This window comes from Cnephaeus nilssonii (genome assembly GCF_951640355.1).
Source record: "Cnephaeus nilssonii genome assembly, chromosome: 13".
NCBI lineage: Eukaryota > Metazoa > Chordata > Mammalia > Chiroptera > Vespertilionidae > Cnephaeus > Cnephaeus nilssonii.
The window spans coordinates 72632175-72647302 of NC_137084.1; the positions used below are offsets into that span (position 1 = coordinate 72632175).

The 15128-nt window shown below is 34.3% G+C and overlaps 1 protein-coding gene across 1 annotated transcript in view; it reads right to left on the reverse strand.

The window, feature by feature from the left end:
* GRIA4 (glutamate ionotropic receptor AMPA type subunit 4) overlaps window positions 1-15128 on the reverse strand; it is a 398719-nt gene that overhangs the window by 52095 nt on the left and 331496 nt on the right. The window contains exons 11-13 of the mRNA XM_079788918.1: window positions 9921-10127; window positions 3607-3977; window positions 1032-1230 (exon numbers count right to left, since the gene is read on the reverse strand). Coding sequence (XP_079645044.1) covers window positions 1032-1230; window positions 3607-3977; window positions 9921-10127 — 777 coding nt within the window. The remainder of the gene's footprint in view (window positions 1-1031; window positions 1231-3606; window positions 3978-9920; window positions 10128-15128) is intronic.

The following is a 15128-nucleotide window of genomic DNA, read 5'->3' on the forward strand; positions in this document are numbered from 1 at the left end:
AAATATATGCATTAAAAATGAAAGTATAATCTCTCAACAACTGTATATAAGCAAGAAACTTTCTTTAAAGGGTTTTCATTTTTCCACAAAAGCTTAAGAAATAAGTGAACTATATCTTGTCTTCTTTAAGCAATTGAAAGAAAGTAAAACAAAATGCCTTCATTATTATGCAGTTATATACTTTTGTTCTGAAGTCACAAAATGAACCCTGAACTCTGATCAGACATTACCAATCCTGTATCTCTGGATTTAAGTAGAACCAGAGTAAAGGAGGTTCACTGATAAAAAAAAAAAAGTCATCCTCATGAAGGAAGCAACTATAAAAGCAAAACAACAAATATACCTACCATCCTAATGACAAGCCAAAGGGATCATATTCATATGTAAAATGCAATTATGTCACTTTGAACAAACTTTATCTGCAAAAGCAGAGGAATTCGTGCAAACAAAATGCCATACAACGTCTCACAGAGATGTCCAAAACTTAATAGTTTTGCTACCATTATCTTGTGTGAGAAAGCAAATATATTGCTTTGAAATCTATTACTACAAAAGAGATTATAGAATAATATACCTCCTGTAGGGAAGATAACCTGCAATTAAGGTTTTGAGTTTCAAATGCAGAAAGTTAAATGTATTATTTTTTTGGAAAAACAACAACACTCTTGCTTTCATTTTTATGCTCTTAGCCCCCAAGCACGCACACATAAATACAAACTTGCCAGATGCAGTATCATAGCACGATCAGCACTGTAATTTTCAAGATAGATTATGTTATTAAGTTGTTGTAATTACCTTTTTGTTGTTACTCTTGCTTAGAGAGGGTCCCTCTTGCAATGCAAATAAATCAATTAGGTTTTGAAAGTCAAAATGATTATAGAATCCACATAGAAGTATTAGCATTAAACAGAGCAGTTACCACTGCGTTTGCAAAGCCTGCAGTGGCTAGAGCCCATCATATCATTGTTGGCAAAATTGCCTGAATTTAAAAATTATGAACATTTCATTGTTAGTTTTTTTCCTGAACTTACTCGGAAGAATTCTTTTGTTGACCCTGAATCCAGTGTTCCGTAGGCGATTTCTGTTTGTTTGGCCAGATCTTCCGCACTTTCTATGGGGGAGACCATGCGCTCCACCGTCAGGAAAGCGGCGAGGTTGGCAGTGTAAGATGATATAATGATGAGTGTAAAGAACCACCACACACCTCCAACAATTCGACCTGAGAGGGATCTAAACATGGATAAGATAATGCACATTTTCCTTTCTCTAACCAACAGAGAGAAAGAAAAGAAACACCGTCAATTTACCAGGTGTGCTTAAAAATAACAATTGCAATATCATTTTATTTTCTGATAATCTACTCAAGAATGATTCTAGTATTTCTCTATACTTTGATGTTGCCTATGCTATATGAACTGTATAAATGCCACTGAAAATATGGGAACTTTTTTATTTTTATTGTTATTGGGCAGAACTATGGAACTTAATGCCTTTCCTTTAGGTACAAAAGAGGAACACTTACTAATTCATTGATTACCCCCCTTTAATATTTAGCATATTTGATAATAGATGCAACCTACATTAACTGAGATAAAACACGGTACCATGGCTTAGTTGGCAGCTTTGTTTTTCTCTTGGTGGCACATAAAGCAGCAATACGTATTAAAAGTGGGTGAGGCCTTAGATTTAAGTTGGCAGAAGACCTTCTGAGAGAACTGGTTTTCACCTTAAGTCAGAGCTCTGGCAGGAAGGATGAGACATATGCCAAGGTGGGGTGGACCAGATGAAGATCTAGGATTGGTCTCAAACTGATGATATTTCAGGATTTGTTGATAGCCCAGTTCTTATCAGAGTGAAGGAGTTATGTCCTAAAGCATCTTTACATACTAGCATAAAAATGTTCTCTCTGTCCCTGCCAACATGAGACCAAAGTGTGTGCTTTGTTAGTGTGTAGCAACAACATGAAAAACTGATGCCAAACCTAAAAAAAAAAGTTTCCACCTCACCCTTTCTCTGGTTATCAGGGATATGTGGGTGAGTATGAGTGCAGAGGAAAAGTGAGAATAGAATCAATAAAAAATGAAGGGCATATTTATAATTGATCTCACTCATTGGGACCATCAAACTATTTTAAATTCCTGTACCAAATTGTATTTAAACATTTTTTTAAATGTGAGGACACATTTCATGTTTTCCATGGTATTTCTAGCTTCTAAATGCTCTCTTCTTAACCATTATCATATAAATGGCACCTGTTGATTTTAACTTAGTATTTGCTTAAGACTAGTTTTGAAACCATTACTCCATTTACCTTGATTTTTTTTTCATTTCATTGATTGAGAGTTAGCGATTTATATTTCCATGTTAAAATTTAAGTATATTTACAGTTTCCCTGGGTCTTTTTTTAAAAATTCTTTATTGTTGAAAGTATTACATATGTCTCCTTTTTCCCTTCTTAACCTCTCCCTAGGCACCCCCCCCCCCCCGCCCAGCACCCGCCTGCATATGCCCTCGCCCCTCCGCTCCCCGCTACTGTGTGTGTCCATTGGTTACGCTTGTATGCATGTATACAAGTCCTTTGGTTGATCTCTGACCTCCCTCCTCCCTTCCCCTGCCTTCCCTCTGAGGTGTGACAGTCTGTTCGATGCTTCTATGTCTCTGGATCTATTTTTGTTTATCAGTTTATGTTATTCATTATATTCCACAAATGAGTGAGATCATGTGATATTTATCTTTCTCTGACTGGCTTATTTCACTTAGCATAATGCTCTCCAGGTCCATTTCCTTGGGTCTTAAGGAACACAAACTGTTCTGTGGCTAAATTGTTTCTTTTTGAGAATGCATACATTTCTTTTAAAAAAATCCATATACTTGCAACACTGATATAAGTCACTATTTAAATTTAATTTTCAGTTTTTCCTGCCTTCAGCTACTTTTTCTAAGGGCAAAATTGGTACTTGTTTATGCACAGGAGATTGGCTGCATTTTTGGCAAACAAAAATGAGAAACATCTCAGTGGCATCCAAAGAAAGTGAGCTATGACTCCACAGATAGTGAAAAACAGCTCTATAAAGCTACCATAGTGTTTGCATTGATCACTCTGCCTACTGCTTAGCTTGCCATATATTGTCATACAGAACAATGCATATCTAGTACCTATTATATTGACTCAGGATTTAGGTAATGCCACAACAGAAATCTCCCTTCAGATTCATGGGATATAAATAAAATTCAAAATTAATTTTTTAAAATTAAGACCAGCAACAAAAACATTTTATTTTGAAAAGGAGACAAAAATAAAATGAATCCCATTTTTACAATTTAGATTTTAGTTTCTGTCTGTCAAACCATTGAAGGAAATATTAATACTAAGTAATTTTTTGGGGAATTCTGGTGAGTTGCATATGTTCAATTTCCAATGGGATGTATCCATATATTATGCTATCTTGGAAATTTTGTCAATGAATATGTTCAGATTAATTTGGAAATTGCAAGTTTTTCTGTGTTTCAAGTAATGCTCTGCCTTCAGGGGAAAAACATGTAGAGAGATGGTTTGCACAACACTTAGCAATACTGGGGAATTGGTGAGAAACTGTTGAAACTAACCTGGGTGAAATGTCACATCCTTGCTGCATAAAAGCACCCAGGGAGAACCAGAGGCTGTTAAAGATGCCAAACTCATTGGGAGGCTGGTCGCTGGGTCCTTCCTTCCCATCCTCTGGCTCTTCTGTGTGCCATTCATATGGACTAAACCTACTAACTAGGAACAAGACCACGCTGACACCAATGTAGGCAAAGACTATGCACATCCAGATCTCATAGGCCAGAGGATCCAAGAAGGAAAACACTCCTGGTTTAGATTTCTGAGGCTTTTTGATCATGATAGATATGCCCAAACTCATGAAGGGCTTAGAGAAGTCAATGACCTCCTCTCGGACCAAAGTGATTGTCAGAGGGGCAATAGCAATCTCTGCTTTCTATAAGAGAAAAGACACATGAAAACACATAGGTTAATGCTCTTCATGAAGCAATTAGCACTGGATTGATCCACTCACAGCTAACCAGTTACACATTAGCTATACAATTTCTTTTCCCAATGCCAACAATGATAAATGCAAAGGTGAACAGCTGACTTGTTTTCTTTCATAAGATAACTAGAGGCCCGGTACATGAATTAGTGCACGGGTGGGGTCCCTCGGCCTGGCCATTGATCGGGGCCAACCGGGGCTGGCCAGGGGGAGGGACCATGGGAGGTTGGCTGGCCATGGGAGGTTGGCTGTGGGAGCACACTGACCACCAGAGGGCAACTCCTGCATTGAGTGTCTGCCCCCTGATGGTCAGTGCATGCCATAGCTACCGGCCAGTCATCCAGTAGTCCGGTCGTCCAGTTATAAAGGTCACTTAGGCTTTTATATATATAGATGTGTCACTTAAATTGCACAAACTACTATTTTTATCGGTGCTAGTAATTAGATAACAGAAAAAAATGGAGAAATAATAGATATAAGCAAAAATAACTTCCACTCAGATAACCGTATTAGTCTTTAAGGATCTAGGACAGCAAGAGGAGGAGACAGCCTTCCCACATGGCCGAATTTCTGAATTTCTTGGCCAGGCGTGCTGTAGTGCAATCTTCTCTGTTTCATTTGAAATGTCGCCACTGATTCATTACTTGGCCACCCCTTAATATTATGCAATGCAAATTTCAAACAGTCCTTTCTTTTTTATTCCTTTCCAATTATGATAAAAACCTATCATAAAGTCTGTGTTTGTAAGATAGAAGAAACCCATTGTTTGACTATATTTTCCAATTAAGCACACACACACACAAATCTGGAAATTGGCATTTGTTTCTTCTTATTTACACACTTTGATTTTTCACCTTCAGGTTCTAAAAAAGATATTGGAAAACAGTGGATTCAATTCTCAGATATTATGATCATAAGACACCAGCTTCCATTAATTTTATTCAGCAATTTTAGCTATTTTGGGGAGGTCTTTTTCCAATATCTCTAAAAACTGGAAACAGATCCCCATTTTCTTCTTTTATCTCATTGTATTATTGTGATTATTTATTTTAAAAAAACACCTTAATACAATAACATTGAGTGTTTATTGAGGGAGTATGTGTCTGATGCAAAACTAAATATTTTAAATGGCTGCCCATTTCACCCTCATATCAACCTTATGTTTATCACTGTTTTATAGATGCTGAAACTGAGACTCAGGTGAGCTTTACACATCATAGCCACTCTGCGATTTGACCTTGTGCTTCTCCCATTAAATCATGTCATCTCTAACATCACATGAAATAGAGGGTGATGAAAATACTGTAAATTGTTACATGATCTACAAATGAAAAAAAAAACTTTTTTATTATTTATTTCAAAAGGAAAGTATTTGGCATTGAAATGGAATCTGGGACATACCAGGACATACATGTTTTTCATAGAGGAAGCCACTCTGACATTCACCCCTGCGATGGCCTGCAGCTGGACAAAGGGATCCTGGAGGGCCATCCTGCTCCCCCCGCCCCGGGTGGCTGAGGATTCACTGAACATGCCTTCACACCATACACACCCATTATGTAAGAGCCAGAGTCATTCCTGGGAGGTTATTTTTTATCAAGTTATTTTTACACAAATGATAGATGAACTAGCTATAGAAACAGTATATGAAAACAAAACCAGAAAATGAAGAAAAGATATCTCCATTCCCTTCACCTACTCTTATTTTTTCTTTATATAAGCCTTGTTAGACATTGTTTTATAAATAATATTTTTCTTATTTTAAAATGGGATAATGCAGAAAATCATATTGTATAATTAATTTTATTTTCTCAAAAGAATATGAACTCATTGTCATTTCAAAATATACACTAAAATAAGTTTTAATGATTGCAAATATTTCATTATGTGAAAATATCATAATTTGCTGAATTTATTATTTTGGGGGATATTTGCATTGTTTTAAGTTTTATACAATTTATAACACAAATGATGTGAACATCCTTGAAGACAAATCCTTGCACATATCTTAATTATTTAAGATAAACTTCTAGAAGTGTGATTGCTAGTCTAAATGGGAACAATCTTTTAATACTCATAATATATTTGCCCAACTTTTCTCACAAAAGATTATGCAAAATTTCTACTTTCCCCAGCACTGTGTGAATGCACCTGCACCTTTAAATCTTGGACAACTCTTGTGTATTTTTAATCTCATTTATCTTCACTAATTTGCTAGCTGGCAAATTAGATCACATTGTGTTAATTTGAATTTGCTTTTATTAAATAAATAGTCACTATTGTACTTCTTAATCTGTACCTATTTTCCATATGGGATATTCATTTTTTTTTTACTTACCAATTGTAAGTGCTTTTAAATCTATTCAAAATATTCTCTTTTCCCATGTAATGCAAATATTTTTGCTATTCATGAATTGTTTTGTTTCCATAAATGATTTTCAACCTTTTCTATCTCCTGGTACACATAAACTAATTACTAAAATTCTGTGTCACACCAAAAATATATTATATTTTTGCTGATCTGACAAACAAAAATAGGTATAATCTTAATTGATTTACACTGGATGGCTATTGTTTTGGCTGTTGTCATTTTTTTTATTTGGCAATCTAAGGGAAAAGAGGTCAGTGCCCCTGACTAAATAGTCAAGTACAGTATTGTATGCTTTAAAAATTCTTGTAGCACACTGGTTGAAAATCGCCAACTTAGTTCATGGTATTTTATTGCAATACACACATTTTAAATTTTGTTGAAGTCATATAAAATTATATTTTTTGTGTGTTTTCAGCCTTTGTTTCATACATGGAAAAAACCTCATATCATATAATCAATCTCAATTACATATTTTTATTTATTTATTTTAATTCTTTATTGTTGAAAGTTTTACATGTCTCCTTTTCCCTCCATTGACCTCTCCTTGCCTTATTTTTTTATTTTTTAAACATACATGTTTTAATCTAGCACCTATAAGGATAATTTTTCTAAAACTTATTTGATATACTACATGATGATGTGTTACAAAATTATTAATTTTCCAAGTAACTGTTCAGCGATCTTAACAGGAATAAATGAATAATGCATCCTCATTGATTTGAAATACCACCTTTCATGTACTACATTGTTCTGTGTAGTATCTTTTGGAAAATTTTTATTTATGTGTTACTACTAATGAGGGCAAAAACCTTAAAAGGAAAGAAATATGGAGAGAAATAAAAGAGTCTCCAGCATAGAAAAGTAGATACAAAGAAAGACAAACATTGGATTAAGGTGGTGACAGTGATGTTCAATGAGGACACTTTCAAAGTCTGAAATTGGTGTTTTGAAAGAGGCCAGTGAACAGAGAAGATGCACTGGGGCTTTCTCTACTAACATTGGAGGTGCTGGGTGTGTCTGGTCCATCACCTCTCAGCGAGTCCCAAAATTAAGTGTAAATTATCTCCTGCAAGAGCTTGATAATATTTGAATTCTGGAGGATCTCTGGAGTGAGATTCATGAACCAGCATTTTGACACATGGTAGGCTATGGAACATACTTTGAGAAATATCCCCTTGGGTTAAAACACACACAAGTATGGCAGGGACCAGGAGGTCCTGAAGCAGTGCACCACAGATCATAGACTGGACTTGACCAGGTGTGACGGGCAGGAAGGACTTGAAAGTGGGAGGGAGGTTCTGAGCTTCGGAGTCACTGCCCTGTGGTGTGCGGAGATCACAGGTGAGTGTTTCACACATAATCTATTCTAACAATTACAGTAACAAAGTTAGCAAAGAATAAAGAAATATAATAATAATAATAATAATAATAATAATGGGTTCAAAGATAAGCATTTTGTTGTCCAACAGCCCGTGTTAGGAAGAAGAGAATGGATGAAGTTTTACCTAAAACACTGGGAACTGGGCATTTATGTAAGTGTTAGCAGTAAAAAAGAAAAAAGAAAAAAAAGGGAGATGAGAAGTAAGTACAGACTTAGCAGACACCAGAATGGAAAATACCAAATCTGTAGAAAGCGTAAGACGCATGGAAGAAGATTTCTTTTGAGAAAAAAGTGGATACCTGAAGTGGCAGAGATGGGGATATTTAAATCCTCTCAGATTGGCTAATGAATGAATGACTATAATGAGTATTAATCACTGTTATAATCTTTCTCTCTGAGAACGGCCTGACTTGGGACTTTTGATTATTGTGACATGTGTACTACTGATCTTGTTTTCAATTGTGCTACTCTCCTCATATAATTTGTTTTCATTATTTAAACAATATCTCCCTAATAAAATGTGGTCAGAATCTTTGCAAGAGGTGAGCCTGGACTGCCCAATTGGTAGGGTCTCCAGAGGATGTATATAAAATTCCTTAGAAAGTAACTCATCTGTAACTAATTGGTAATCTAATTTTTTGAGGAGAAATACTCAATACTGTTTTCTGAAGGAAATAAATTACAGTAGAGAATTCTAATAACCTGGATAATGTTCACATTTAAAACTGGCTTATGTCAAAAGTTTAAAATATTACCAAGAAGCACACGTGTTAGGAACCCTTTTCCTTTGGAATTTAAAGCTCAGTATCAAATTGATCATGAGCCTTGGGATAAAATACTTTTTGATTTTTTACAACTTCATTCCCTGCCCCCACCCCCTGTTTAAGTCATCTAACTAGTCAGTAGTTCGTGCAAATAAATATAAAATAACTGATTACTCTTTAATGACAAACATTTTCCTTTTGCTGCTGAGATTATAGCTACTAGACTGGACTGTATGGAGAATGGTCATTGCTTCATGGTTTGAAAAGCAAGATGCAGAATCATGAAACTTGGATGGCAGTTCCGGCTTGGAAAGCAAGCCCTGGCGTACGACATCACTTATGTTCTAAATCGTTCTACCTTTATTCTTTTCTGGGGAAGGAAGACTTTCCTAAAACCCTTCATTTCAAAGGGGCCTTGAGAAGATTAATCAGACAGACTGTGATGTGAAGGTGACATTTGTGATCTATGAATTGGCTTATAGGAAATTTCAGAATAAATTGCAAGTGCACGTGACTTTTATTCACTATTAGATGAATAAAATGTACTATTCAAGGCTGGGTTTCTGGACTTTGGAAATATCATACCATCACTAGCATTTGATAACTGCTTGTTTGATTTAGATACTCTGCAGTGGTAGCTGAAGAGACCGATCTTGTTCTGATTCAGGCAGGAATGTGTACATGGAATTTGCCTTTGGCTGTGAATGTGTACACACAATATCTGGGGAACACAAAAGAAAGGGCATGACGTGCTTTCATGTGAGGCCAGCTGTGGCATAAATTCTAGCTTTTGTGCTTCGCTAGGTGGGGAAAAATTGTGGCATTGCATAGAGCTTAAATTTACTGTGTTCAGCAGAATTGTAAGAATCTCACATTATTGGTGAATATTTTATAGATGTTAAAATAGTTTAGTGATCGCTTCACCAATTACTGAAAAGTTATTTACCAGAATTATAACCAATAAGGATATAAATAAACTAGCTAAACTAGCAACAACTTTATGCTATTGAAGGACATCTGTTGCTACAATTACTAATGGATTCGGTTCGTAGTTCTTAAAACAACATGTCTATGGGATAGAAGAATCAAACGTGAAAATAATCATGACAGATACTGAAGTTAGTGTTGTTTTTTTAAAATAGGACATCATATTCTGAATTTTTATCTCTTTTTCCTTATTTTGAAGTTATCATGCATTAGTTTCATTGTTTGGGAATTGCATTATTCATGAAATAGAGAAACAGTTGAACACCATATATGTCTCTTTGAATGTAACTGCAAACAGAAAAAAAAAACAGTAATAGACATTTAAAATTTGATATGTACCCAAGTTAAAAAAAAAGTTTCAGGTTTATGTAAATAATTGATTTGCTTACCCCATAAACAAGTTCTCCTACCATCCCATTCCAGATTTTTGTGTCTGCATCCCTTGCTCCATATTTTCCATCAGGGACAATGGCAATTTTATACTTGATACCAATATGTTTTGCAATTTCAGATGCCAAGTCTACACAATATCCTTCATACTTGTCATTTCCTTCAAACATTTCATGATTTTTCTTGAACATAACATATGGGGATTCCTATAATGAGAGAAGTAGAACTGTAAAGGAGAAATTATAAACATTCAAAAATCTCTTTGTAACTCTCCAGTTTCAGAATTTGATAAAAATATTATATTTAGTATTATATACACACTGATTTTGTGTGGCTAGAAATCAGTAGTAAAATAAATATATAAACATAAATATAAATATGCTTAGAAGTACATTAAGTTGCTTTACACTAGATACTAAATGTGAAGTCTTTAAAATAATTTTCTATTGAGTAATCATTACATACCTAACACTGTACCTGTGATGGGAAAAATGTCGACTAATAATCATCTAGAGAAGCAAAGTTATCACCTTTGGCAATGAAATGATTAGTTTCAAATTATTATATGAAGTTAAAGACTATTTAGTAGTCTGCCTCATGTAGTAAAAGACTAATTTAAAGTCACCTGTCTCCATATTCCGCATCTTGTTTAGACACAGTCAACTGTGACCTCCTTTAGGAAAAGAGCTAGATCATTTTCCTTTGCTCTCTAGCATTTAGCAATAGGCCTTTCTCAGAGCAGGCACTCGCAAGTTAAAATAAAAATGAATTAATAGTTTAAAAAAACTATATATACTTATTTGCATTAAATTAGCTTCCTTAAAATTGTCCAATATTTTAGATTTAATTAGAATTTGGTTCCATGAATTTTTATTCTATTCTATGTCTCCAATGGGAGCCAACAATTTTTCTCCAATTTTGACTATCAATTTGAAGCAAATAAGACAAAAAATTCGATGAAGAATTATTGTAAAATTCCATATAAAATGAAAAAGTTTACTGGTGGATAATAATACTGCACAGTTTTCAGTTAAAGCACCTGTGTGCGCGAGCACACACACACACACACACACACACACACACACACACATACACACACCCCAAATTCAAACTATTTAAAGGCTGTGAACTAAAAGATATGTTAGCAAAAATGCATTGATTTTATAAATGGAAACTAAAGCCACCAACTAAAAGATAGCCCTGGCAAATGTGCAATCCACAGTGAACTCCTGGCCACACCTCAGAAATTTGAGTTATTTGCAGACAAGCAATGACCACTTTTGGCCACAACATCACTGAGATCATGTATTTATATTTTATAAAATGGTAACATTCATTTAGTAATTTTGATACAAATCTTTTATCTCGGCAAATTTATAAACGTGGAAGTTTAATTTGCTCTTGGAACTGTGATTTAGAATGTAATTTACTTTGCACAACATGGCAGTTCTACGCTAATTGTTTTTCAAAGTACTTTGTAAATGTAGAAACTACTTTTAAAAACTTGATTAAGAATGTAAATTAAATGCTCTTTGAGTTTCTCATAGAGATGCCCTGAAGATCACTATTGTGGGCCACTGTCCAGGATTGGTGCTTGTGTTCCTTTCTTAAATTCGGCCTTAGGTTGACATGACTAAGTGACCAGGAAGTCTCTTATTTGTCCTTTGAGTTTGATAAATATTTTAACACTTGAAAGTTTATCCATCTTTATTTTATATTTTTAAATATATTTTTATTGATATCAGTGGGGAAGGGAGAGGGGGGAGAGAGGGGGGAGAGAGAGAGAGAGAGAGAGAGAGAGAGAGAGAGAGAGAGAGAGAGAAAGGGAGAGAGAGAGAGAGAGAGAGAGAGAGAGAGAGAGAGAGAGAGAAAGAAAGAGAGAGAGAAACATCAATGATGAGAGAGAACCATCCCCTCTACTGGAGATTGAGCCAGTAACCCAGGCATGTGACCTTGACTGAAATTGAACTGGGACCCTTCAGTCTGCAGGCTGATGCTCTATCTACTGAGCAAAACCAGCCAGGTCAAGTTTATCCATCTTTAGTTGCCTTATAAAATTAAAGCAACTAATTGCCTTTTCTTTCTATAGATAAAAATTATTAGTTTATGGAAAACATCTCTAAATATAATGTTTTAAAGAAAGTTTATCCATCTATAAAATTAAGGCAACTAATTGTCTGTTCTTTAGGTAGCTGAAAATTATTAGTTTATAGAAAACATTCTCTAAATATAAAGCTTTACAATATAAATGTGGTTGTGAAAATCTGGGATTTGTTGCAAAGCACTATTGATTTCTAAGATATGCTAAAAAATAGTAGTTAAAATGAGCTAATTTTTCATTTTCTCTTTTTTATTATAATAGCTAATTAAAATATGGAAGAATATGTAGAAAAAAGCAAGAATCTCACATTGTAAGATGCTTAACATTCTAATGGAAATGGGTATGCAGCTATCACCTATAGCTATTAGTATAACAAATCTAATAGCTTTTCAAATGAGGTGTAGCTAATGCTCACCTCTGGTACTAAGGCTGAAAATCTATTCTAAAGTGTCTGGAATATTTGAACACATGAATTCTAGCATATATATATATATATATATACATATATATATATACATATATATATAATATATGTATAATTTTAACTTGTGTATAGAAGTTTCCCTAGCTAGTATGACCATCTAATTTGCTAAATTTCCCCTACATTATTTTGTGAATTGTTGCTTCATTAAAAGCTGTACTTTTATTATTTACTCAAACATTTATTAAGTACCCACTGTACTCTTATTATTGTCCCTCAGCACTCTCACTCCTTTACCTTATTTTAAAGAACTTAACATTAATTAATCACAAGAGGACAAGGGGCATGTTTTATTTATTTTTGTACCTTATATATAGTATTTACTTATATGTAGTATAAGTAAATACTATATATTTACTTATATGTAGTATAAGTAAATACTATATATATTCTTACTTATATATAGTATTTACTATATATATATATATACTATATATATATATATATACACTTATATATAGTATTACTTAATAATAGCTCTTACTTATTTAGTGCTTACTTTGTGTCAGGTACAATGCTACCTTCTTTAATTGTGCCCTTTCATTTACTTTTCACACTGACATTTTGAGGCAGGCATTTCCCATTTTGCAGATGGAACAATTAGGGCTCAAGAAGGTTAAGTAAATTGTTCAATTTCACAGAACTAGCAGAAGTGGGAGTTGAACCTATAATTTGAAATATCTGAAAGTATTTGAAGGTATTATTGCATCTGTCAAAATATATTCAACTCGTTGAGATTTCATATGCTTTAACAAGAAAAAAGGGATAAGATTAAAGAAGTGAATTTCTGTATTTTTTAGAGAATGAAATTCTTTATATGAAATCTTGAGTAAACAATACTCTCCATATCTCCCCATAGTGTATGGTATATATAAGGCACTCAATAAATATAAAGATTTCCTGGTCTATCTGGGCTTCTTAAATAGGAATAGCATGGCAAAGTAACAGAAACTTTGATTCAGGTGTCTTCAAAAGGAAAGTAAATGCCAACGAGTGCTAGGCCATCTCTTCTGAAACAGGTGTATGTACATATAATTTTAAAACTTATTTAGTGTCTTCTTTCAACCTCCCCGGCCCCCATTTTCTTTTGACAATAGGGGCCCATCATGTCTTTGTTTCTTGTCAAACAAACCAATAAAGGCTGGAAAAGCCCTCCGTTTGCTGAAGATGTTGATTAGGAATTTAGCTAGGCTTTTGCATATGCAGGGCTTGCACAGTTGTTGAGATTCAGGGGAGTGACACATGCAGCACAAGAGAGACAAAAAGAACTTACTCAGAGAGGTGGGCGAACAAAGGAGGGAAAGGCTAGGCTTTCCTTAAACAAAAGCTCTCAGCTCTACCCAATTCCTTTGAGTGGTTCTCATTTTTCCTTTTAAAAATGAATAGGGATTCTCAACACTCTCTCAACCTGCTCTTGCCCCAGCCTCAATCTGAAAATTTGTTCACAGGTAGTCCTTCAAACACTGCATACTTGGGGAGATTTAATACAAAGTTTTGGGGCTGCTATGGGTGTAGAAAATACCAAATCTTTTCAATATAATAAAAAAAATGAGTTCAACCGAATCATTAAGGGGATTTGTGGGGCATCTTTGATAAGCAGCCATATAGAGTTTCAGGTGTTCAATTGTGAATAAAACTGAATGATCAGAGAAGTGGAATATAACCTCTTTCTTTTAGGAGTACCTGTATAACCTTCCATCTTTATTATTGACTACTGTGCCCGGTGGGACAATAATGCCCTAGAAGTTATTTTAAAAGCATTACTTCTTAGTAATTATGAGTCTATTACTACAATTTCCATAATGGATAGTACTTTACATCTGCTCTGCTATTTCAGGAAAGAGACCAATCTGTCTAAAGGTGTTACGTTAGGGCTTGGTTAAGAAAATGTTGGAGTGAATGAATCTAGATGATTTTCAATCAATGAAGTATCATTTTCCTATGGAGAAAAATTTTTTGGATTATTTTTCTTTAGCAAAAGTGAAATTATTGAAATAGATGCCTATTAGAAAAGCTTTAAATTTTCTAAACATCACAAACATAATAATTAGAATTACAATGGAAAACAGTTAAGAAAACCAAAGCTACTTGCTATGTGGATATTTGCTTTTTCTCCAGAGAATTTTAATAGATGTAGATTATTTACTCCATGGGTAACATTTTTAAAAGTGGAAATTAAAATGTTATTCAATTCAGAAAAAAATGAACACTTTTAATGGCTGCACAATTTGAAGTTTATTTAAAATACTTTATTTAAAAATGAATTGACATAATCCCTTTGGAGGCAGGTGTGTGTATATGGGGATGTTAATATTTGGTACAGGGAAGAAAATAAATATATCTGTATTTTCTTTACATATGGGGGTGCGAAAAAATAGGTTTACAGTTGTTCATATGGAAAATTATGCAATAATTAATAAATAACAGTACACGAATAAACTCTGTTTTGCATACTCACCACTGTAAACCTACTTTTGCCACCACCTGCATAGTGTAGATTGTCGTATGTCCACATGTGTCTATTTAGAGTGCCTCGACAAAATTGTGCATGGAGACGATAAAGTCTAAAACATCTAAGAATTATAAAATATAACCTCGAGCAAGATCAAGTGTGATAAGTAAAAT